Source organism: Scyliorhinus canicula, chromosome 16 (genome assembly GCF_902713615.1).
Source record: "Scyliorhinus canicula chromosome 16, sScyCan1.1, whole genome shotgun sequence".
Classification (NCBI taxonomy): domain Eukaryota; kingdom Metazoa; phylum Chordata; class Chondrichthyes; order Carcharhiniformes; family Scyliorhinidae; genus Scyliorhinus; species Scyliorhinus canicula.
This window is the reverse complement of record NC_052161.1, coordinates 116,848,178-116,873,886: the sequence shown is the minus strand read 5'-3', so window position 1 is coordinate 116,873,886 and position 25,709 is coordinate 116,848,178. Positions and strand designations below refer to the sequence as shown.

The 25,709-nt window shown below is 49.2% G+C and overlaps 1 protein-coding gene across 1 annotated transcript; it reads right to left on the bottom strand.

Annotated features, from left to right (window-relative positions):
- LOC119951042 (rho guanine nucleotide exchange factor 19-like) lies at nt 1–25,709 on the bottom strand. Its single transcript, XM_038774077.1, has 5 exons — nt 25,626–25,709; nt 11,514–11,674; nt 8,065–8,191; nt 3,217–3,309; nt 1–156 (listed from the first exon to the last, which is right to left on the bottom strand). Exons 1-5 carry the CDS (start codon nt 25,707–25,709, stop codon nt 1–3), a joined length of 621 nt encoding a protein of 206 aa, XP_038630005.1.

The following is a 25,709-nucleotide window of genomic DNA, read 5'->3' as shown; positions in this document are numbered from 1 at the left end:
TTACTCTTTCCTAGACAGCAACAGGAGATCATTAAATAGATGAATATAGATAGAAGTAGTTGCACTTCCAGGTTTCTGTCCAGATTCAGGGCCAGATATCTCATTAAGTTCACCTTCTTTGACCAGGAAACGTGTTTGGGAAATAAGAGGAAGAAACTGCAGAGTAGGAGGAAGAGAGTTGTTCATTGCTCAGTGGTAAAACCGGAAAAGCAAAAAGAAAAGGGCAGCAGGGTAGCATGGTGGTTAGCATAAATGCTTCACAGCTCCAGGGTCCCAGGTTCGATTCCCGGCTGGGTCACTGTCTGTGTGGAGTCTGCACATCCTCCCCGTGTGTGCGTGGGTTTCCTCCGGGTGCTCCGGTTTCCTCCCACAGTCCAAAGATGTGCGGGTTAGGTGGATTGGCCATGCTAAATTGCCCGTAGTGTCCTAATAAAAGTAAGGTTAAGGGGGGGGGGGGGTTGTTGGGTTACGGGTATAGGGTGGATACGTGGGTTTGAGTAGGGTGATCATGGCTCGGCACAACATTGAGGGCCGAAGGGCCTGTTCTGTGCTGTACTGTTCTATGTTCTATGTTCTATCTCAATTCTCAACACATTCTCCAAACCCTTGTCACAGTCAGCCAAGCTCAGGGTTATTTGGATTAATTTCTACAAGAGGCCTTTACTTTTCACTCTTTTTAGCACCTCATCCTCAGCGTTTCAACACTGAAAACGGCCCTGGCCCACCTTGATCCTTGCTGGACAGGATCACAGCAATGGCTTGGCGGATAGAAAAGGTAGTTCACAGCCGTCCAGGCGGCTAAGAATGAACCTTTTGAAATGGAGTCAATCCCCACCCCCACCAACCTCTGCCTAAGGCTTAAGCGGTTTATTATGGCTCTTCAACAAAACTTGCCCTGAAGGTTTAGGGCTGGGCACACACACACACACACACACACACACACGCACTTCAAACAGATTTATACAAAGAGATTTTTGAGGAAAAATTATTTCTCTCTAAGGGTCGTGAATCTGTGGAATTCACTACCCAGAGTGCCAGTGGATGCCGGGACTTTGAGTGAATTGAAGGAGGAGATGGGCAGATCTCTAAATTAATCATGGGTTGACGGGTTATGGAGAACGGGCAGGAAAGTGGAGTTGAGGCCAAGATGAGATCAGCCATGATCGTATTGAATGGCGGAGCGGACTCGCGGGCCTGAATTGTCTAATGCTGCTCTGAGTTTTTATGAATAATGTTGTGTGCCAAAAAATTATTATTACAAATAAAAATAAAAAATGCTGAATAAACCCAGCTGGTCTGGCAGCATCTGTCAAGAGAGAGAAACAGAGGACAGCACGGTGGCCTAGTGGTTAGCACAACCGCCTCACGGCGCTGAGGTCCCAGGTTCGATCCCGGCTCTGGGTCACTGTCCGTGTGGAGTTTGCACATTCTCCCCGTGTCTGCGTGGGTTTCGCCCCCACAACCCAAAAATGTGCAGAGTAGGTGGATTGGCCACGCTAAATTGCCCCTTAATTGGAAAAAATAATTGGGTAATCTAAATTTTTCTTAAAAAAAGAGAGAGAAACAGTTAACATTCCGGGTCCGTATGGCTCTTCTTCCGAAATGAAGAGAGGTGGAAATGTAACAAATTATGTAGCCCGAGAGGCAGGTGGAGCAGGATAGGGTCAGGTCAGCGTAGGAGAGAGTTGGCAAAGGTGGCATGGACATTTCTGACGATTTATTACTCTGGTTTAAACTTCTTCCGTTCATTGTTGGCTGCCAAGCAGTTGGGAGTACGAATCCTTTCTACTCAAACATTCAGTGTGGGTCAGCAATAAAACAGCAATTCCAAAAGAAATTGTACAAGGGCAGGAACCAAATATGGGTTCTGATGAATCGTAATGACTTGAATTTTTTTTACAAAGAATTTGCAGTGCAGAAGGAGGCCATTCGGCCCATCAAGTCTGCACCGGCTCTTGGAAAGAGCACCCTACCCAAGGTCCACACCTCCACCCTATCCCCATAACCCAGTAACCCCACCCAACACTAAGGGCAATTTTGGACATTAAGGGGCAAGTTAGCACGGCCAATTCACCTAACCTGAACGGGCGGATTTCTCTGCTCCCCACGTGCCGTTGGAGAATCGTGGGAGGGCCTCCCGACATTTTTTACGACCCCCAGCGATTCTCTCTCCCCCCCCCCCACCACCACCACCACCACCCCCCCCCCCCCCCCCCCCCCCCCCCCCCCCCGGGCTCGGAAAAATTGCCACTCGCCGTTTTTCACGGCGAACGGCGATTCTCCGAGCCCGATGGGCCGAGCGGCCGGCCCTTCACGCCCGTTTCACCACGGCAGCAACCACACCTGGTCGCTGCATTCGTGAAACGGGCGGCAGATGCCCGTTTGGGGCATCTAGGGGTCGGATTGGGACGGGAGCACCACGACTGTACTCGGGAGGGGGCATGCCCGCGATCGGTGCCCACCTATCGTTGGGCCAGCGTCCAAAACGGACGCTCTCTTTCCCCTCCGCCGCCCGGCAAGATCAAGCCGCCACATCTTGCCGGGCGGCTGAGGAGAAAGACGGCCACCGCGCATGCGCGGGTTCGTGCCGTCTGCGTGATGAAGTCATCCGCGCATGCGCGGGAACCGGCAACCCGCGCATGCGCAGATGACTTCACATTCTCGGTGTGACAAGGTCGCTGCCAAGAAAAACGGAGGCCCGCTCCTAGCCCCCCGGGTGGGGGTAAATTAGGTGCGGGGAGTGGGCTCCGAGGCCGTCGTGAACCTCGGCCGAGTTCACGACGGCCTTCACGAATTTGGCCCCCTGTGGAGAATTCCGCCCCACATCTTTGGACTGTGGGAGGAAGCCGGAACACCCGGAGGAAACCCAAGCACACACGGTGAGGATTTGCAGACTCCGCCGAGACAGTGACCCAAGCCGGAATCAAACCTGGGACCCTGGAGCTGTGAAGCAATTATGCTAACCACTGTGCTACCGTGCTGCCCATTGGTGTTACTTTCCACAGATGCTGTGTTTTCCAAATATTGATTCCGTGCTGTTTTGTACCAAATATTCTTCGCCCTTCGCAACAAGACTTTGAAGAGTCAACTACCTCTGGCAGTGAGGAGTCGATGCATTTTGCTGATCGATTTCCTGATGGTGTGCATCTGGAGCTAAACATCAGGAAACCAAGCACCTCCCGCATTTCATTTCAGTGTCTCACTATCAAGGCACACCTTGGTCCTGGCAAATTCCAGTTGTTTCTCCAGAGACACGAGGTCTTCAATCTGTCGCATCCTCTTCACATTTTCGTTACATTCCTGTACTATCTGTAGGAGGAACAGCAGAAGGATATTTTTTCCTCTGATCCTCAAACCTTGCTGCGTAACCACTACCCCCTCCTGCCCATGTTTGTGAAGTAATCGCTCTCCTTCATAACCTGAAAAACTGGTTTCTTTCAAATAAAACAAAATAAGATTGGAGTGACACACAAGGAGGGTTCAAAGCAGCTTTGGTTGAGTATTCCAACGCTGCACAATGCTCTGGTGAAATACCAATATTTAATCCATGCGTCCTTCATGTACCTGCCAACAAGACCAACCAGCTTTTCTAAGACGGCCATTTGTAAATGGTTTGAGTAAATGGAGTGCGGGTAGCACGGTGGCGCAGTGGTTAGCAATGCTGCCTCACAGTGCCGAGGTCCCAGGTTCGCTCCCGGCTCTGGGTCACTGTCCCTGTGGAGTTTGCACATTCTCCCCGTGTTTGCGTGGGTTTCGCCCCCGCAACCCAAAGATGTGCAGGATAAGTGGATTGGCCGTGCTAAATTGTCCCTTAATTGGAAAAAATGAATTAGGTACGCTAAATTTATTTTTTAAATGAGTGAATGGAATGCTACAGTAATGATTTCTCACTGCATGTGTAGACATGTACTGAGGGATAGAATCAGAAAACCCTATCATGTGAGAGTACCTTTAAGAAATGGGTGTTTATTACTGCAGTGATGTCAGAATGTGGGTGAAGCTGGGCTGTCTGTCAGCTTTTTACTTTTGTTTTAGGCTGCTTGCTGCAGAGTATGTTTTAGTTTCATTTTCAGAGCTGGATAGCTGCAGTCACAGACAGAAGGTGTATGAGTCGCTCTCTCTCTAATCTAAAAACTGTAAATCGATCCTTTGGTGATTTAAAACGAATAACTGCTCTCAGTAGTGACTTTAACCTGATGTGCTTCTGTTAAAAGTTCTTTTTTAAGTCTTATGGATGTTAAAAGGACAGCTTAAGGATTACGTAGTGTTATATTCTTTGGGGTTGTATTTGAACTGATGGTTGCTAAGATGTTCACTGTAAGTTTTAAAAAGGTTAACTTGAGTTTATAGAATAAACATTGTTTTGCTTTAAAAAATACTTTTCCATTTCTGCTGTACCACACCTGTAGAGTGGGCCATGTGCTCCCCATACCACAATCTATTACAAGTTGTGGGTCAGGTGAACTCCATGATACACTTCTGTAAACCCTGGCCCATAACAACCCCTACAATGCAGAAGGCGGCCACGGAAATTAAATGAAAAATGAAAAATGAAAATCGCTTATTGTCACGAGTAGGCTTCAATTAAGTTACTGTGAAAAGCCCCTAGTCGCCACATTCCGGCGCCTGTCCGGGGAGGCTGATACGGGAATCGAACCGTGCTGCTGGCCTGCTTGGTCTGCTTTAAAAGCCAGCGATTTAACCCAGTGAGCTTGCAATGACCCTCTGAAGGATCACCACCCAGGTCAAATCCCCCCCGTCCACCTCACCCTATCCTCATAACCTAACTTGCACAACCCTGGGGTAGCATGGTAGCGCAGTGTTTAGCACTGCTGCCCCACCGCGCTGAAGAAACAAAATGGACTATATTATTATGCTTGTTTGCGTATGTTGTTTTTTTTTAAATAAAGGCATCAGGGGCATCATGGTGGCGTAGTGGGTTAGCACTGTGTCCTCACGGTGCCGAAGTCCCAGGTTCGACCACACTAAATTGCCCCTCAATTGGGAAACAAAAATAATTGGGTACTCTAAATTTATTTTTAAAAACCTGCACATTCCTGCAGAATGAGGGGCAATTTAGCACGGCCAATCCACCTAACCTGCACAACTTTGGACTGTGGGAGGAAACTGCAGCACCCGGAGGAAACCCATGCAGAGACGGGGAGAACATGCAAACTCCACACAGACAGTCACCCAAGGCCGGAGTTGAACCTGGGTCCCTGGCACTGTGAGGCAGCAGTGCTAACCACTGTGCATTATCCAAGATCTGGGTGCAAACCTTTCCACAGGACATGAATCTTGCTTTCACTCAGTCCCATGGGCAGCAAGGCCTATAAAGAGCTGACAGAACAACATTCAGTTCACAACTGTAGCGTCAATGTCGTTCAAGTCTAGGCTGTAAAGTAAAAGCAGCTACTCAGACAAACAGGGGCTGCCCTCAGGTCAGACAGTTTGCCCAACAAAAAGGTAATGAGCCTCCCCTCCCCGATTGCCTCCACAGTTTTTCACCTGCCATCACTCACTCTGGTGAAGCCAGCAGTAGGATTTTCTGAAACAGACCCCAAAGATAACTGGTTGCTGGACAGCCATCAAAGATGGGGCTCTCTCTCCAACACAGCCCAAAGACTTGACTTGCATGGGACAAGTGAGAAATTTCTCCACCTCCGATGTCAACAGTCCAATTCATTGCAGCAACTATATTTAAAATGCTGGAGTGAAGAGACAGAATGCAAGACAAGTTTAAAACTAGAAATGGTACGCTGGAACAAACTCAGCAGGTCTGCCAGCTCTATTAGGAGAGAAACAGAGTTAACGTTTCGAGTCCTTTGACTCTTCATCTAAAACCAATAGATTTGGGAGAGAAGCCTCCAGACTTCCCATGGAGGCTTCCCATGAAACTAGGTTTGCCCCAGCCTCAAGGCTTTGCTAAGAAAAGCTTTCATTTCATCTCACAATCAGAATCAGCAGGGGCTGGATTCTCCTCTACCCGGCGGGGCGGGGGGGTCCCGGCGGGATGGAGTGGCGTGAACCACTCCGGCGTCGGGCCGCCCCAAAGGTGCAGATTTCTCCGCACCTTTAGGGGCCAAGCCCTCACCTTGAGGGGCTAGGCTCACGCCGGAGTGGTTCCCGTCCCGCCGGCTGGCGTGGCCTGCGGACGTCCGCGCATGCGCAGGGGAGGGGGTCACTTCCGCGTCGGCCATCGTGAAGGCTATGGCCAACGCGGAAGGAAAAGAGTGCCCCCATGGCACAGGCCCGCCCGCCGATCGGTGGGCCTCGATCGCGGGCCAGGCCACCGTGGGGGCACCCCCCCAGGGCCAGATCGCCCCGCGCCGCCCCCCTTGGACCCCGGAGCCCGCCCGCGCCGCCAATCCCGCCGGTAAGGGAGGTGTTTTGATTCACGCCGGCGGGACCGGCGTTTCAGCAGCGGGACTTCGGCCCATCGCGGGCCGGAGAATCGCCGGGGGGGGGGGGCCCGCCGACAGTCGCGGCGCGATTCCTGGCCCCGCCAAATCTCTGGTGCCGGAGACTTCAGGAGACGGCAGGATTCACGCCGCCCCCCCGGCGATTCTCCGACCCGGCAGGGGGTCGGAGAACCGTCCTCTCTCCCACTTCCAGGATTTGAAGTCTCTCAAACCACCCGCGATATGGCTGATGAATTTTGAGAGGACTAACAAGGCAAAAGAATACACTCCAAAATGGTAACCCAATTGGAGAGGGGTGGAACCTCTTGGTAACCCATTGGAGAGGTTCTGCGGTTGGTCCTGATGTCCCGGGGGGCTTTCTTTGAGATTGGGATGCCCTAATCTCTGAATCCCAGCTTTGCCGATAGGTTTAGGCCACACCAGCAGCCCCCCCCACCCCCCCGCCCCACCCTCCCCCCAGTTGTCTGTGTGGTCCTCGCCAGCGCTTTGAAATTGCACAGAGTGGGAGACACGGTAGCACAGTGGTTAGCACTGTTGCTTCACAGCTCCAGGGTCCCAGGTTTGATTCCCGGCTTGGGTTACTGTCTGTGCGGAGTCTGCACGTTCTCCCCGTGTGTGCGTGGGTTTCCTCCGGGTGCTCCGGTTTCCTCCCGCAAGTCCCAAAAGACTTGCTTGTGGTGAATTGGACATTCTGAATTCTCCCTCTGTGTACCCGAACAGGCGCCGGAATGTGGCGACTAGGGGCTTTTCACAGTAACTTCATTGCAGTGTTAGTGTAAGCCCAAAAGATTACTATTTTTAAAAAAGAGCGCTGTTTTAATCGGGCTGGGAAAAGCTGCTGTGGAACCAGTGAGTTCCACTTTTCTCGCCTGACCCAGCACTTTGATTTTGGGGAAGACTCCACGATAGATGGCAGTTTCCATCTCGTTACCATGGCAACTGCTCTTACAATGCACACACCGCTGTCCGTTTGTCTTAATAGAGGTAAGCTGCACCAAGTATGGGCAGAACAAGCAGCCTTTACAGTAAGCAGCTGGAAACCAACTTCACTCCTACATGGGCTAAAATGTCTATGAGACGGGGCGGCACGGTGACGCAGTGGTTAGCACTGCTGCCGCACGGCCCCGGGTCACTGTCCTTGTGGAGTTTGCACATTCTCACCGTGTCTGTGTGGCTCTCACCCCCACAACCCAAAAGATGTGCAGGGTAGATGGATTGGCCAGGCTAAATTGCCCCTTAATTGGAAAAAAAAATTGGCGACTCTATAAAAAAAAAGAAGAAAAGGTGTCTATGAGCCCTGAAACTATAGGGTGAAAATCATCACCTCGACTGATCACTTGGTCTCACTGGGGTTAAACGTCTTTAGGAGGGGGTAATAATAATAATAATAATAAACTTTCATTGTCACGAGTATGAAGTCACTGAGAAAAGCCCCTAGTTGCCACATTCCGGCGCCTGTTCGGAAGGGGGGCCGGTTCGGGAATCTGAACACTGCTGGCCTTGTTCTGCATTACAAACCAGCTGTCTAGCCCACTGAGCTAAACCAGCCCAATGTAAGGGAAGAACAAAGAGAAAGAGAGGGATGGCTTTGGGTACAAAGGTTTTAAATGCAGAGAGAGAGTGAGATACTGAAGGCCTTTACCTCGAGCATAATCGTCAGCCGGGTGATGCATTGGAATGGCAGGATCAGAAAGGACTTCAGCAATTGCCGCTGGCAGATTGGCTGCTCCTCCAGTTTCTTCAGAACCTGCACAAATTCCTTATCCAGCCTGTTGGAGAACCAGGCAGAAATGCAGGGGTTAGAGATGGGGATTACACACGAGCAGCTCACACACCCTCTCTGGTCACCGCCACCCCCCCCCCCCCCCCCACCTCCTTCTTGCCCGCATCAGCTGACAGCATATTTTCAAACTGCAACGCTACCTCCTGCTACTTAGACTTGCCCGCCTATCTGGGATTCACTGGCCAGTTGGTTAGCGGCTCAGTCATAGGCCACTTTCTCCCATCACATTTTATCCTGCAACCTCTTCATTTCAGCCTGAAGCCTGATGGACCCAGCCACACGGTCTTGGGACAGGCAGAACAGAACTCAGTCTTGTTGAACCTGTTGCTCGTTCTGGTGAGTGTGCTTTACACTCAATTGGCTCTGTTTTATTACCTTGCTCTAGAGTCGCCAGGTATCTTTATGATACCACCACGAGGTTCAAGTTCAAGTGCTGATCAATAACTCGGTACACCAATTAGTAAGGTTCAAATCAAAACACGTTTATTATATACAGTTAATCGCTACTCATGCATAAACACTACAAAACTAGACTATCTCTACCACTACAGGCCAATACTTATCTTTGGAAAAGAACCCACTGGGTCAGGGAACAATGGCTTCTTGTTCAATCCTGAGACTGCAGGCTTCCAACTGGTATGGACTAAGGGTCAGGAGCGTCTATCTCGTAGCGTGCATTGACTGGACACTTACTTGTCGGTGTAGCTGTTAGCTAGGCCTCTCCTTCTCACGGTCAAGAGTTCTTCCAAGCTGCTAAGATGCTCTGCTGGGAGGGCCGGCTAAGAGAGTGAATTGAACTTGGGACCTGTCTTTTATAGGCCCCAGGGGCTTTGTGCCCTTTTGGGCGGACCCCGTTCCTGCCTCCAATTAATTGGATCATGTACCAATCGATCGGTTTGAATTCCCCCAATAATGGGGCTGTTCGCTGATCGTTGGGCGTTCCTTGGGTGCTCGTTAGTCTCTTTTGTCTTGGACTCCTGCTGGCGCCGAGGAGTCTTGTTTTGACCGTTCTCGACTGTTACCATTGTGCCCGGGAATCGCTCATTAATATTCAAATTGCTGGTTTCAATGCTGTCTGCTTTCTGCGAGTCGAATATACAGGAAAGCTTTGCAAACTGCTTGCTTCTCTGAGCCTGTCCATTTTTCCCTGCGTTCTTTGCGAATCTCCATTTGAAACTAGGGAAGTGGCCAACCCAGGTGGCTACAAACCATCAGCAGTGCAGCGCAAAGATGTGATGGCATTTGAGCAGAAAGGGTTCACGTGAATGGTTCCAAGGATGAGCAACTTCTGATACGTCAATCGATTGGAGATGTTGGCACTCTTTCCCTTGGAGAAGAGGGGTTTGGGGAGATTTGGGAGAGGTGTTCACAATTGAGAGGATCTGGATAGAGGAGATAGGGGAAAACTGTTCTTACGGATGGAAGGATCGAGGACGAGAGGGCACAGATTAACGGTATCCGACAAAAGATGCAATGGAGGCATAGAAACTAGGAGCTGGAGTAGGCCATTTGGCCCTTCGAGTTTGCTCCACCATTTAATATGATCATGACTGCTGCTTTCTCCCCATACCCCTTGATGCCATTAAAACCTAAATCACATCTATCTCTTTCTTGAATACATTCAGTGACTTGGCTTCCACTTCTGTGCGGAGTTTGCACGTTCTCCCGTGTCTGCATGGGTTTCCTCCGGGTGCTCTGGTTTCCACCCACAGTCCAAATATGTGCAGGTTAAGGTGGACTGACCATGCTAAATTGCCCCTTAGTGTCCAAAGATGTGCAGATTAGGTGGATCAACGGGGTTCTGGGGATGGAGTGGGGAGTGGGCCTGGACAGGGTGCTCTTTCAGAGGATTGGTGGAGACACGATGGGCCGAATGGCCTCCTTCTGCACTCTGGGGTCTGTGATTCTATTATCATCTGAAAAGGAATAATGTACAGGGTAACAGGGAGAAGATGGGAGAATGGCACCAGAGACATTGCTCATTTCAGAGAACCAGTGCAGCGGAGATGGGTCGAATGGCCTCCTTCCGTCCCCTTAACAATTTGGGTCCTGTGAAAGGGGGGTGTGGGGGGGTGGGCTGCTGAAGAGGAAGGAGGGAGATCAGGAGGTGCAACTGAGCAGACAGCAGTGTAGACTTGTTAAGGGTTTGTGTGTGTGTATGTGTGTGTGAGTGTGTAGCCAGGCGTGTGGAAGGATCATACAGCAGTCAGTGGGTCGTGGAGCATGTTGAATACGCTGGATCTCTGGCGCAACCTAGTATCATTAGACTGGATCATTATACAGGACATAGACTCTGTGAAAATTAGCACAGTGCTGAAGCACAATGTCACTAATGTCTCTTAACAAGATATTCTCCCCCAGACGTTCCTCCAGGTCCAGTTGAAACCTGTCCCATAACAAGCTACAGTCAGTTTAACTAGAAAGACAAGTGTGCAGATAAATGTGCATCGGGGCCCACTTCAAGCAATTTACTGTATGAATGAGGAAACCTACAAAGCTCCCAGTTAACATTGTCCTCATGTCCAAAATAATCTGGCTGGCCAGGCAACCCTCGCTTCAGTGTTTCTCTCTCCCTCCATTCTCCCCCCTCTCCAAGCAGCACTCAACTCTTGCTATGATCCAGATGCATGGCTGTCTACAAAATCTTGTGTAAATGGTCTTTGGTGTTTGATCCCAAACAATGAACAGAGGCAAACTATTCATAAATCAAGGGTACCAACAACCAGGCCTGTACATTTTCCTGCATATGTGCTTTCCCCCGAGGGGGAAATGAGAAGGGGTGGGGGGGATACTGAATGAACTATAGAACACTCACCACTGTCCAGCTACATATATAAGAGTTCAAATTGGTAACTTTCATAGAATCATGGGATCCCTATGGTGCAGTGGGAGGCCATTCGGCCCATCGAGTCTGCACAGGGGCTCTGAAAGAGTACTCCAAGCTCAATCTCCCCGCTCTATCTCAATAACCCCTCAACCCAACCTACGCATCTTTTCTTTTGGACACTAAGGGGCAATTTACCAAACCTCCACATCTTTGGACCGTGGGAGAAAACTCGGAGCCCCCGGAGGAAACCCACGCAGGTGCAAGGAGAATGTGCAAACTCCACATAGACAGTGACCCAAGGTCAGAATTGAACCCGGGTCTCTAGCGCTGTGAGGCAACAGTAGTACACTATGATGATGCCTTTACCCCATGCTCGGTGTTTCAGTAAGCTCTTTTTGCTCAGATGCTTTCTTAAAATGTTCAGATTTGCTTTCTGGAAGAATAATTATGGGTTTAGTAACCTTTTGGCCTGTGCACCTACCTTTCAGTCGTGTCCTTCACCTCCTGCATATTGGAGAAGAGCATGTGCCTGTCTGTGAGGGTCAGCATATCCACCAGCTCTGGGCACTCACTGAAATGATTGACGGCCACCGTCAAGCTCCCCAGGTATGACTCCTCGGAGGTAATAACTTCAAACATTGCCTGAGGAGTGGAAACAGTGGAAACACAACTACAACTTTAAGTGCCGAGTCTCACGAACTCTATTCCCACTCGCACCTCTGTTATCACCAGATGAACTTCGAGAACATCGAGAAAAATAAACAAAGTGCTCTTGCGCAAATTTAGTCTATTCCACAGAGGGCCTGAATGTATGTGGATTCAACTGTTCAGTTCACATCCCATCCACATAAAAACTCTTACTCGAGGACCTAGAAATCTTTCTCTGTTTTGGTTATCGTAGCCTTGATTTAATAATTGACCTCAAACACAGCAGATTGGTAACTGGAGAATATCTAGGATGGTATTTGGTGGTGAATGCAGAAAATGTTATATATTATATTTTATATTTGTGGCAGTAATGTTATAACTAGCCTGGGTTGAGGCACATATCTGTTGCAGTAATATTATTAAAGAACCTAGGTTAAGGTATCCAGACTGTGTGTCTGCTACAACTATAATTAAGAGTCCCAAAAGATGAGGTCATGATTGATTCCAACCACTTCCTTGGTTACGGAAAAGCAGTTAATGGAATTGTGCTTTGATTGCTGGAGATACCCTGGAGAATAGGTCATTTATGAGGGGTTGCATTTAGTCCTTAGCTAAGCAGGTCGTGTGACATCTTATTGGGACACAGATGATGTAATTAGTGGGAGGAGCCAGGCCTGTCTGTAGTTTTGCAGTTTGCCGGAGGATTTGAGCCTGACAAGACAGAAGTGTTCTGGATCTGCCCTTGAAAGGGTCTCTTTCTAAAAGTTTCCACACAGCTGAGCAAGCAAATAAGTTTTGTTAACTTTACTTATAAGTGGCATTTGGGTTGCTTAATTGGAGTTATTAGCAGGTGTAGATAGTAAGTTTAAGTTTTTTCTTGTGCGTAAGAACTGTTTAACGAGGGCAGCACGGTGGCGCAGTGGTAGCACTGCAGTCTCACGGCGCCGAGGTCCCAGGTTCCATCCCGGCTCTGGGTCACTGTCCGTGTGGAGTCCGTGTGGAGTTTGCACATTCTTCCCGTGTCTGCATGGGTTTCGCCCCCACAACCCAAAAATGTGCAGGGTAGGTGGATTGAACATGCTAAATTGCCCTTTAATTGGAAAAAATGAATTGGGTACTCTAAATTTATTTTTAAAAAGACCTGTTTAACGGATAATTGTAAAGCTACGGTGCGGAGTTCCCCATCAGCAGGATCCTCCGCTCACCCAGCAGCACACCCATGTCTGCGGGATTCCTGCCAGCGTGGGGTGGCCACAATGGGAAATCCCGCTGGTCATCTGCCATAACGGAGGATCTCGTTACCGCCGAGGGTGCGCCACACAGGAAAACGTGGCCAGGAGACTCCCACAGATGTTCTTTGATGATAATGTAGCTGATTCCATATTTAAATTAAAGTTTGTTTCAACATAAAAGATACCATTGGTCAGAGTCATCATTCCTGGAGTGAAGTATGCTTTCCTCAAAATTTTACAAATGTAAAGGAATTGTTTGGGATTCTTGTCCGCTACCCTAACATACGTTGCGGCCTGGTCCGGTATCCTAACACATATCGCTCGTTAATCTGGATAGAAAATACTAAACCAGCAGCGGGGTAACATACTGTCCTGTTTAGCTCAGTGGGCTAGACAGCTGGTTTGTGAGGCAGAACAAGGCCAGCAGCGCGGTTTCAATTCCCGTACCAGCTGAGAAATCTGAATTCTCCCTGTGTATACCTGAACAGCTGCCGGAATGTGGTGACTAGGAGCTTTCCACAGTAACATCATTGCAGTGTTACTGTAAGCCAACTTGTGACAATAAAAAGATGATTATTATTATAAGCTCCCACCTTTGCCAAAATCCAACCACACGTTGGGCATTAAGTTGGGCTCACATATCACCTGACCTTGTTCCTAGATACCCTGGGCGGGATTCTCCGAGCCTTCGTGCCGAAATCGCAATCAGCGCGGGGGCGGAGAATGGGCATTGACGCCAAAATCCAGCGCAATTGTGAATCTCCAGTCCCTGGAGAATCGCCACGAATCACCTACAGGCAGTTTATGCGGCGCGGGTAGGGGGCCATTGATTCTTCAAGTGTAACTGGCCGATGGGTCCCTTATGGTCCCACCCATCGGGAACTCGGCGAGGTGGCTGCGGACTCAGTCCGCGACCACCCTGCTTGGGGGAAGGGGGGATCCTTCACCTGGGGGGACCTCACAGATGGCCAGGCTATCGATCGGGGCCCACCGATCCGCAGGCTAGCGCGATCTCAAGGGGGCCTAGCTTTTTCGTGCCAGTCCGCGGTGTGGGTCCGCCATGTCGTGCGGGGCAGCCGCCGCAGGCTGCCGTCGTGCGCATGCACGGACCCCCGACCGGAAGTGCAGGGCCCTGTATCGGCAGCCGGAGCTGCAAGGAGTAGTCCGGGGCCCTGCTAGCCCCTTTCAGGTAGTAGAATCACTCTGGACTTTCTACAGGAAAGTCCAGAGTGATTTGCCCGTGTTTTGACGCTGGAGTGGGGACATAGCCCCATTATTGGAGAATCCCACCCCCTAGATTTAAAATGCAGCACGGTAGCATTGTGGATAGTACAATTGCTTCACAGCTCCAGGGTCCCAGGTTCGATTCCAGCTTGCGTGATTGTCTGTGCGGAGTCTGCACATCCTCCCCGTGTGTGCGTGGGTCTCCTCCGGGTGCTCTGGTTTCCTCCCACAGTCCAAAGATGTGCAGGTTAGGTGGATTGGCCATGATAAATTACCCTTCGTGTCCAAAAATTGCCCTTAGTGTTGGGTGGGGTTACTGGGTTATGGGGATAGAGTGGAGGTGTTGATCTTGGGTAGGGTGCTCGTTCCAAGAGCCGGTGCAGACTCGATGGGCCGAATGGCCTCCTTCTGCACTGTAAATACTATGAACCCCTTTACGGCATTGCCCTACTGCAGATCAGCAACTGCTTCCAGTTTGACATTCACGTCCCATTCTCCTCTGAACACCCTGTTCCTCAGACCATCACTCCTCCCCTTCAATCCACCATCAATGGCTCCGCCATCCTACTGTACGGGAAAATGTCCTTCTTAAATATTTCTCTCCACCGTAACAACTTCAAGACTTTCAGTCATCCTTGCCAACTGTTGCTATTTTGTGCATCTGTGAACTTAGGATTTTTTTTTTCCAATGGTTAAGATGGACAGGAATATAAAATGATCCTGGAAGTTGTATTTGTTTCAGGCTATTGGGCTTGGGCCAGAGGGCAGCACGGTGGAACAGTGGTTGGCACTGCTGCCTCACAACCCGGGTTTGATCCCGGCTCTGGGTCACTGTCCGTGTGGAGTTCGCACATTCTCTCCGTGTCTGCGTGGGTTTTACCCCCACAACAAAAAGATGTGCAGGTTAGGTGAATTGGCCACGCTAAATTGCCCCTTAATTAGAAAAAAAAGAATTGGGTACTCTAAATTTATTTTTAAAAATCCAGAAGCACAGGATAGAGACAGGACACTTGCGCGAAAACTCGGCCATTCTCGCTGGCGGTATCTTCCAGTCCCGCTTATGTTGAACCCCCGCCACAGATTTCCTGGCTAGGCCACACCTCCATAGTACAGGAAACCCCCACTGACAACACAGGCCGCCTCTCCGAAACACGCTGCAGGTTGCGTGGAAAAGCCCACTCACTATATCTGAAAATCAAATATGCACTACAAAATAAAACTCAGTTCAGCAGTTTAATATCGGCCACGTAAGAAATGACATAAATCCCAGCTGGAATGGAGATAACTGGATAGTTACCTGGCAAATTATGTCTGGAGAGTGCGCTGCTATCAGTAACTGGGATGGATCAGAAAAACGTTTTGTTACCCAGTGTCAATTGCTCCAATTTTAAACTACAATTTCCAATGGAATTCCATTATGTGAATATAAATCAGAAAAGGGCCATTTCAATTCAGTTAATTATGGAAAGAAAATGCTGGAAACATTCTGCAAGTCCGGCAGCATCTGTGAAGAGAAAAACAGTTAACACTTCAGGCCAGTCACTTTTTGTCTAGTGGTTAATTCTTTTAAAATAAATTTAGAGTATCCAATATTTTTTTCCAATTAAGGGTGTCATGTGAGAGTATCTTGAAGAAATGGGTGTTTATAGGGCAGCACGGTGGCGCAGTAGTTAGCATTTCTGCCTCACGGCGCTGAGATCCCAGGTTCGATCCCGACCCTGGGTCACTGTCCGTGTGGAGTTTGCACATTCTCCCCATGTTTGCGTGGGTTTCGCCCTCACAGTCCAAAGGTGGATTGTCCACACTAAATTGCCCCTTAATTGGAAAAAAATCAATTGGGTACTCTAAATTTCAAATAAAAATTGAACAGGCTAGAAGGACAGAGCGACATATTCCTGCTCCTAAGTCTCACATTCCGACACAAAGGGCTCCAATTTTTTTTTTTGATTTAGAGTACCCAATTCATTTTTTCCAATTCAGGGGCAATTTAGCGTGGCCAATCCACGTAACCTGCACATATTTTGGGTTGTGGGGGTGAAACCCACGCAGACACGGGGAGAATGTGCAAACTCCACACGGACAGTGACCCAGGACCGGGATCGAACCTGGGTCCTCAGCACCGCAGTCCCAGTGCTAACCACTGCGCCACATGCTGCCCCCTGCCAATCCAAAAATAACCCCACTGCCCTGCACGTTCGTTATACACCTCTACCAATCTCAGCTTCAAATGTTTATTTTTGCCTATTATATATTGCAACGTATTCTTTCTGCATCGCTGCTTTCAAATCCTTCTATGGCCTTGACCCACTCCCTGATATGTAATCTCCTCCAACCCCACAACTCTCAGATACCTGCATTCCTTTATTCTGGCCTCTTGTGATTATCAATCAGAAAATTGCTCCAGTCTTGGTGGTCCGAGCTCTGGAATTCCCTCCAAGTCACTTTCCTCCTTTAAAAAGCACTCCATGGGCATCATGGTGGCGCAGTGGGCTAGGCATGGTGCCGAGGTCCCAGGTTCGATCCCGGCCCTGGGTCACTGTCCGTGTGGAGTTTGCATATTCTCCCCATGTTTGCGTGGGTTTCGACCCCACAACCCAAAAGATGTGCAGGCTAGGTGGATTGGCCACGCTAAATTGCTCCTTAATTGGAAAAATTAACTGGCCACTCTAAATTTATAAAATAAAAAGCACTTCCTGAAAACCTCCATCCATGTGCCAGGTTAATGTAGCTCAGTGATTTGTTTTGTGAAGCACCTGAAGACATTTCATTGTTTCAAAAAAGTGCTATGTAAATGGAAGTCATGGGGCAGCATGGTGGCACAGTGGTTAGAACTGGGATTATGGCACTGAGAACCCAAGTTCAACTCCCGGCCTTGGGTCACTGTCCATGTGGAGTTTGCACATTCTCCCCATGTCTGCGTGGGTTTCACCCCCCACAACTCAAAGATCTTTTTTTAAATTTAGATTACCCGATTATTTTTTCCAATTAAGAGGCAATTTAGTGTGGGCAATCCACCTACTCTGCACATCTTTGGGTTCTGGGGGTGAAACCCACGCAAACACGGGGAGAATGTGCAAACTCCACACGGACAGTGACCCAGAGCCAGGATCAAACCTGGGATCTCAGTGTTGTGAGGCAGCTGTGTTAACCACTAGGCCACCGTGCTGCCCCCACAACCTAAAGATGTGCAGGCTAGGTGGTTTGGCCACGCTAAATTGCCCCTTGATTGGAAAAAAATAATTGGGTACTCTAAGTTGAAAAAAACAAAATGGAAATCATTGCCTGAAGAACTCCTTCCTAACCCCGCTCTATTGGTGAGCATTTTAAATTGACGATCCGACATCAACAACTCCTCAACCACAAGACTCTTCAACAGCCATTAAATCGATTTACCAGAAGAACATCTGGGATAGTAGAAGAAAGACTTGCATTTGACTAGCACCTTTCACAACCTTAGAAAGTCTCAACGAGGGGGGCGGGGTAGGGAGGATTGTATACTGAGCCAGACGGCAACAGACTCTAAATAGAGAAACCTAAGAAGAAGCCTTTTTGTACTGTACAATAAATCAGAACGAATGGCAATGTATATAATGGTGGACAGGCTTTGGGGAGTCAGGAGATGAGTTACTCGCCGCAAGATTCCCAGCATCTGACATACTCTTTAGTCACAGTGTTTATTTGGCTAATTCAGTTCAGTTTCTGGGTCAATGGTAAGCCTGGATATTTGTAAATGGTGCTGAACATTGTGCAGTCATCTACGAACATCTGCACTTCTGACTTTATGATGGAAGGGAGGTCATTGATGAAGCAGCTGAAGATGGTTGGGCCTCAGACACTACCCTGAGGAACTCCTGGTCCTGGTGTCCTGGTGCTGAGATGATTGACCTCCGACCACCACAACCATCTTCCTTTGCGCCAGGTATGACTCCAACCAGTATAGTAAATGATTCCTTCCATCAGCTTGATAATCATGAAGTGGAGATGCCGGCATTGGACTGGGGTGCGCACAGTAAGAAGTCTTACAACACCAGGTTAAAGTCCAACAGGTTTAAGGGCAGCACGGTGGCGCAGTGGTTAGCACTGCAGCCTCACGGTGCCAAGGTCCCAGGTTCGATCCTGGCTCTGGGTCACTGTCCATGTGGAGTTTGCACATTCTCACCGTTTCACCCTCATAACCCAAAAATGTGCAGGTTCGGTGGGATTTGTCCTGTTTCTTGTATACAGGACATATTAAAACAATTTTCCACATTTTCAGGTATATGTCAGTGCTGTAGCTGTTCTGGATCAGCTTTGCTAGGGGCATGGCAAGTTCTGGAGCACAAATCTTCAGGACTACTGCTGGAATATTGAATTATAGACTTTGCAGTATCCAGTGCCGTTTCTCGATATCACGTGGAGTGAATTGAGTTGGTTGAAGATGGGCATCTATGGTGCTGGGGACTCTGGAGGAGGCAGAGATGGACCATCCACTCAGCACTTCTGGCTGAAGATTGTTGCGATCATTGAGATTGGGGGATATTTGTGGAGCTTCCTCCTCCAGTGAGTTGTCTAATTGTCCATCACCATCCACAGCTGGATGTGGCAGGTCTGCAGAGCTTAGATCTGATCCGCTGGTTGTGGGGTCACTTAGCTCTGTCTATCACTTGCTGCTTATGCTGTTTGGCATGTCAGCAGTCCTGTGTTGTAGCTTCACCAGGTTGACACCTCATTTTTATCTATGGCTGGAGTTGCTCCTGACATGCTCTCCTGCACTCTTCATTGATCCAGGGTTGATCCCCTGGCTTGGTGGTAATGGTAGAGTGGGGGATATGCCGAGCAATGAGGTTACAGATTGTGGTGGAGTATAATTCTGCTGATGACCTCATGGTTGCCCAGTCTTGAGTTGTTATATCTGTTTGGAGTCTATCCCATCTAGCACAGTGACAGTGCCACACAACACGATGGAGGGTATCCACAATGTGAACACGGGACTTTGTTTCTACAAGTACTGGGCGGTGGTCACTCCTGTCGATACTGCCATGGACAGATGTATCTGCGGCAGGCAGGTTGGTGAGAGGATGAGGTCAAGTATACTTTGCCCTCTTGTTGGGTTCCTCACCACCTGCCACAGTCCCAGTCTCGCAGCCACATCCATTAGGACCCGGCCAACTCAGTCTGTGGTGGTACTACCAAGCCGCCCTTGGTGATGGATATTGAAGCCCCATCCAGAGTATATTCGTCACCCTTGCCACCCTCAGAGCTTCCTCCAAGTGTTCAACATAGACATTGACAGGGCTGGGTTTGCTATTGTCATTTCCGGAGCTTAGATCGATGCCAGATGGTCGTCCTGTTTCATTCCTTTTTGTTCCATTTGTAATGGTTAAGTACGACTGGTAGCGCGGTGGCACAGTGGTTAGCATTGCTGCTCTATGCCGCTGAGATCCTAGGTTCGATCCCAGCTCTGGGTCACTGTCCATGTGGAATTTGCACATTTTACCCATTGTTTGTGTGGGTTTTGCCCCCACAACCCAAAGATGAGCAGGGTAGGTGGATTGGCCACGCTAAATTGCCCCTTAATTGGAAAAAATTAATTGGGTACACTAAAAAATACAACTGGTATTCCCCAACACTTCTTGAAAATGGAGCCATGGGATCTTTTTTATGCACTGAGGAGGTTTTGGTGTAATCAACTCACCTGAATGATGGTGACTTCCAACAGTCCAGCACTCTAGGACAAAAGTCCGGCACAACATCGTGGGCCGAAGGGCTTGTTCTGTGCTGTATTTTCTATGTTCTACTGGAGTTTTGGGTTGCCAACTGTGATTAAATGAATTCCCAGAACTTTTATCACATGACTCCCCCCCCCCCCACCGCGCCCCCCCCTCCCCCCCCACACCCAGATTCTTACCATTAGTTGGCCAACACATTCATCCTTGTGACGCACTGCCTTCCTATGAAAATTGGAAATCAGCAAAAGATAAATTAAATGTCCCGATGATTTTTCTCCAGGCTTGCACACACTCATGTCCCGGAGATTGATCTTCAATTCCTGGAGACTCCAGGCCAATCCTGGAGGGTTGGCAAAACTGTTTTTGTGCTCTGAGCCTCTGCAATGGGACTTGAATCATCAACCTTTTGACTCAGAGGACTGGACCACTGACGTGTCCGGATATACTTGGATTCCCTTTTCTGCAGCAGCTCAGTTTTTTCAAATATTTCCCTTTTTCCAACAGGGACCTTCCAACTTCTGTCAAACACAAAAAAAAACCCATCATGTTGGCTCCGCTCGCTTCAATTCACAGTGTGCAGTGACCCTGGCTAACTGAAGTGAACTGGATTGCTGGGAAGCAGCACCGTCCCTGCCAGGGTAATGTGCAGTGAAGATGACCCGAGGGAGGGAACAAGAGGGAGCAAGAGAGATGGAATGTTCTTTTTAAGTGGGAAAAGAAGATCCCACATTCTTCACTCTACGTTGGCTGGCACACAATTTTTTATGATCAGTTTAAACCATTCAGCTCACCTGATGCCTGAACTCAGTCCCCGATTAATTGGTTAGTTACCTGCCATCCCTCAAGGAAATCACTTAAAGCCGGAGAATCCAAGAGATAAAGGGCGAGATTCTTGGTTTGCCGATGCCAAAATCGTAATCGGCGATCGGGCGGAGCATCCCTGTTTACGACCGAATCGGGAGCGCCACCTATTTTCGCATGCTCCGCCTCCTTTAAAACAGCACCATCTAGGAGCGCTCTGCACGCCATTGCCACGGCGCCAACGTGTCACTTGGAAGCCCTCCCCCAATGCTCAGCCCCCGATGGGTTGAGTTCCTGACGGTGCGGGGCGCGTGCGCTCTCAGTTTTCGTGAATCTGGCGTGGCAGCCTCAGACTGTCCCCAGCGCCGCCACAGTCGGTTGGGGGGGGGGGGGGGGGGCGTGCTTCTGGCAGGGGGGCTTTGGTGAGGGCGGGAGGACTGGTGGGGAGTGGCCAGGGGGGACACTAACTGGCAGGCCAGGTCCGTGCACAGCCAGCGCCATGTTGTACAGCGCGTCCGCCGCCGTGCCCCGCGCAGCCACCGACCCGGAAACTCTCCGGCCGTTTGTTTTGTGGAGGCCTGGATTTTTACGTGGCGCAGCTGCTAGTCCCTCATCGGTTGGAGGATTGGTGCGGCGGCGGCACCAACTTTATTGGCATAAAACTAGACACTTCCTCCAGACATAGCCTCAAAATCGGAGAATCCAGCCCTATTTATGTTTTTCATAAATTTAGACGACCCAATTATTATTTCCCAATTAAGGGGCAATTTAGCATAGCCAATTCACCTACCCTGCATATCTTTGGGTTGTGGGGGTGAGACCCACGCAGACACGGGGAGAATGCACAAACTCCAGAGTGATCCAGAACCGGGACCAAACCTGGGACCGCAGCGCCGCGAGACAGCAGTGCTAACCACTGCACCACTGTGTTACCCCAGGAACACAGTTGCAAACTATGTTGCAGGCACTTGCTATTGTTTTTATAAATTCAGAGTTTTTGTCCAATTAAGGGGCAATTTAGAGTGGCCAATCCACCTACCCTGCACACCTTTGGGTTGTGGGGGTGAGACCCATGCAGACATGGGGAGAACGTGCAAACTCCACACGGACAGTGTCCCAGGGCCGGGATCAAACCCGGATCCTCAGCGCCGGAAGCAAGCCATGCCTTTCTTTTTTTTAAAATTTAGATTACCCAATTATTTTTTCCAATTAAGGGGCAATTTAGTGTGGCCAATCCACCTACTCTGCACATTTTTGGGTTGTGGGGGCGAAACCCACGCAGACACGGGGAGAATGTACAAACTCCACACAGACAGTGACCCAGGGCCGGGATTCGAACCTGGGACCTCAGCGCCGTGTGGCGGTTGTGCTAACCACTAGGCCACCGTGCTGCCCTAGCCATGCCTTTCTTAACGGCATACAGAGTGCACACTGTGTGAAACACTGAAACACAGTGAAACACTGATGGTTTGTCTAATTGCACAAATTGAAGTAATCAAAATGACAATCACAATAAACTGGACAATCATTACCTACGGGGAGGGGGGGCAGTGCAGGGGCATAGTGGTATTGTCACTGGACTAGCGTTCCCAAAACCCAGCATAATGCTCTGGAAGAAGGGGTTCAAATCCCCACCATGGCAGCTGGAAAAATCTGAATTCAAACTTTAATAATCTGGAATTAAAAGTCTAATGATGACCATTATCACTTATAAAAACCCATCTGGGTTCATTGATGCCCTTTAAATCTGCCATACCTGTCTGGTCTGTATGTGACTCCAGATCTATTAACCCTCTGAAGTGGCTTAACAAGCCAATCAGTAATCCATGGGCATGTGGCCCAACAATTATACGTGACTTCTCAGCATCCACGAAACCCCAGTGCTGACATTCCTCTTCTTATCTCAACATTCTCTTGGCTCAGCTCCACCTAATGCTCGTTGAACAATTTGTTTTGTTAGCCCGAGATTTGGCAGATGTTTCTTTTCTAAGTTTTATACTCATCCATGGAACATTGGACTTTGTTGCCCAATCTTGTGGAGTATGTATAGTTTGTACCCTGACCGTCTCCTGTTTAAGTCCTTCCCATTGTCTGTGCACTGTCTACTCTGCCACGTTTACATGGGCAGTTTATTTGGGTTTGTTTCCTTTCAAAGTTTTGGGCACTTGAATACCTGCCCAAATTTACTTCATTTGGGTTAGGGTTAGGGGAAACACTGAACTCACAGAGGATGGGAATGTGAGTTAAGCAGATCACCCTGTTGCAAGAGTCAGATTTATTGAAAAGGGGTCTGTCACACATTTGTGAGGGAGGAGGTGGATGGTTAACTAGCTTGGCTAATGTACTGTTGAACCCGCGGTAGGCAGAACGCATAGACAAAAGTAGAAATGAAAGAAATTCAAGTAATCAAATTGTATATTTTGATACAATTACAGTACTCCTCCACTCCCCTAAGAGTCTCCTTTAACGGGCAGCACGGTGGCGCAGTGGTTAGCACTGGTGCATCACGGCACTGAGATCCCAGATTCGATCCTGGCTCTGGGTCACTGTCTGTGTGGAGTTTGCACATTCTCCCCGTGTTTGCGTGGGTTTCGCCCCACAATCCAAAGATGTGCAGGGTAGGTGGATTGGCCAGGCTAAAGTGATCTGGGGTTGGGATCGCACCTGTGTCCTCAGTGCTGTGAGGCAGCAATGCTAGCCACTGTGCCACCATGTGGCCCCAGCCAAGCATTTTATCACATTGTAGGTGGGCCCCCTGTAAGCAGTCAGTTATATAACAGCGTTTCGTGCATCGCCAGTAATCATATTAATTCAAAGGAATTGTCCATGCGTTCAACATATTGCCCCCAATCATCTGTATCTGCATCAAAAGGTTCCAACTTTCCTATGAGTGGCCTTTCAGTGGTTAGTAGTGGGGCCTGCTGAAACCTAGATCAGGTGGGATGTGCGCGTAGCAACGGTGTCGATGGCAGCTCCACTGAATCCTCATCGCCAGTGTTGAATTCATGAAAGGCTGGACGCATAGACAAAAGTAGAAATTACAGAACAAGGTTCATTTTGGTACAATTACAACGCTCCTCCACTCCCCAAAGGGTCTCCTTCCCCGACCTGCAGCGAGACCGGGTTTTTAACACACCTAGGACTCTCCTTGTAAAGGGGAAACCCTCAGGGCGCCGAGCTCCCAGGTTCGATCCTGGTTCTGGGTCACTGTCCGTGTGGAGTTTGCACATTCTCCCCGTGTTTGCGTGGGTTTCGCCCCCGCAACCCAAAGATGTGCAGGGTAGGTGGATTTAACATGCTAAAATTGCCCCTTAAATGGAAAAAAAGTAATTGGGAACTCTAAATTTAATAAAAACATTTTTTTTAAAGTAAAGGGGAAAACCGGGTCGGCACGGTGGCTCAGTGGTTAGCACTGCTGCCTACTGCACTGAGGACCCCGATTCGATTACGGCCCCGGGTCACTGTCCGTGTGGAGTTTGCACATTCTCCCGTGTCTGCATGGGCTTCAGCCCCACAACCCAAAGATGTGCAGGGTAGGTGGATTGGCCATGCTAAATTGCCCCTTAATTGGAAAAAAATAATTGGGTACTCTAAATTTAAAAAATAAATAAATGGGAAACCCTGTCCCCTTAAAAGGGAAAGCCTGCCTGTCTTAAAGGGGACGTTCATATTCCGGGGATGTCACAGGAAATCGTATAGTCCTGACCCCGGGACCTCCATTGCGGTTATAACATGTACGGTTCAGAATAAATGGCAGCAACATGGGTTCAACTCCCATTCTGACTGACTTGGAACTTGCCTCTTTGTCTCTGCCCCATGCTTGATGCAGAATGGTGCCCTCAAGCTATGTCACCAATTGTCCCTCTCTAACTGAGAGAGATTAGGCCGGAAATTTGTTTTGTCATCTTTGTTTAAAAAAAAAATTTTTTTTATTATCCAGTTCTTTTTTTCCAATTAAAGGGCAATTTAGCTTGGCCAATCCACTTACCCTGCACATTTTTTCGGGTTGTGGGGGTGAGACCCACGCAGACACGGGAAGAATGTGCAAATTCCGCACAGCAGCAGGGGCTGGTTTAGCTCACTGGGCTAAATCGCTGGCTTTTAAAGCAGACCAAGCAGGCCAGCAGCACGGTTCGATTCCCGTACCAGCCTCCCCGGACAGGCGCCGGAATGTGGCGACTAGGGGCTTTTCACAGTAACTTCATTGAAGCCTACTCGTGACAATAAGCGATTTTCATTTTTCAATTCCAGACGGAGAGTGACCCGGAGCCGGGATCGAACCCGGGTCCTCAGCATCGTGAGGCAGCAGTGTTTGTCATCTTTGTTAACCATGTCCCTCAGCCGCCTGTTACACTCACCCGAAACTCTTTGAGCACGGCTTTCTATCTGGGGTCGGGATCCTTTTTTTTTTATAAATTTAGATTACCCAATTATTTTTTCCAATTAAGGGGCAATTTAGCGTGGCCAATCCACCTACTCTGCACATTTTTTGGGTTGTGGGGGCGAAACCCACTCAGACACGGGGAGAATGTGCAAACTCCACATGGACAGTGACCCAGAGCCGGGATCGAACCTGGGACCTCAGCGCCGTGAGGCGGTTGTGCTAACCACTAGGCCACCGTGCTGCCCTTGGGGTCGGGATCCTGATGTGGGACCAATTCCGGGTCCCATCCCTGATCCAGGCATGATTTTCTCCAAGGTTGGATGTGATTGGCTTAAGGGCGCGTTTGGCAGCCAATTAATGGTGACAGCATGGGAAACATGGGAGGCTATATGTCCGATTTAGAGGCAAGGTGTCAGCTTGTCATGGAACCGTAAGACAGGCAGATGTCAGCAGGAAGAGAGGGAGAGGCCGGGAAACTGTCTCTGAGCCACCACACAGATGAGCGATGCCATCTTTGAGGTCAGGCTGAAGGCGTTGCGAGAAAGTTGCGGAGGCTTATTCCTGGAAGTTGGCAGGAAAAGGCCGCCCTGCCAAACCAAGTAGGCCTGGCTGGAAGATGAAGAGCATTTCTTCTGCCTCAGTATTATCAGCGCCGTAAGAGGTTTGATGATCTCCTTCAT

Coding starts and splice junctions, on each gene's coding strand:
- LOC119951042 (XM_038774077.1), bottom strand. CDS start 25,709: ATGAAGGAGATCATCAAACCTCTTACGGCGCTGATAATACTGAGGCAG. Junction 8,192..11,513: donor GTGAAGGACACGACTGAAAG/GTAGGTGCACAG, acceptor GTTCTCCAACAG/GCTGGATAAGGAATTTGTGC. Junction 3,310..8,064: donor GGCTGACGATTATGCTCGAG/GTAAAGGCCTTC, acceptor TTCCTCCTACAG/ATAGTACAGGAATGTAACGA.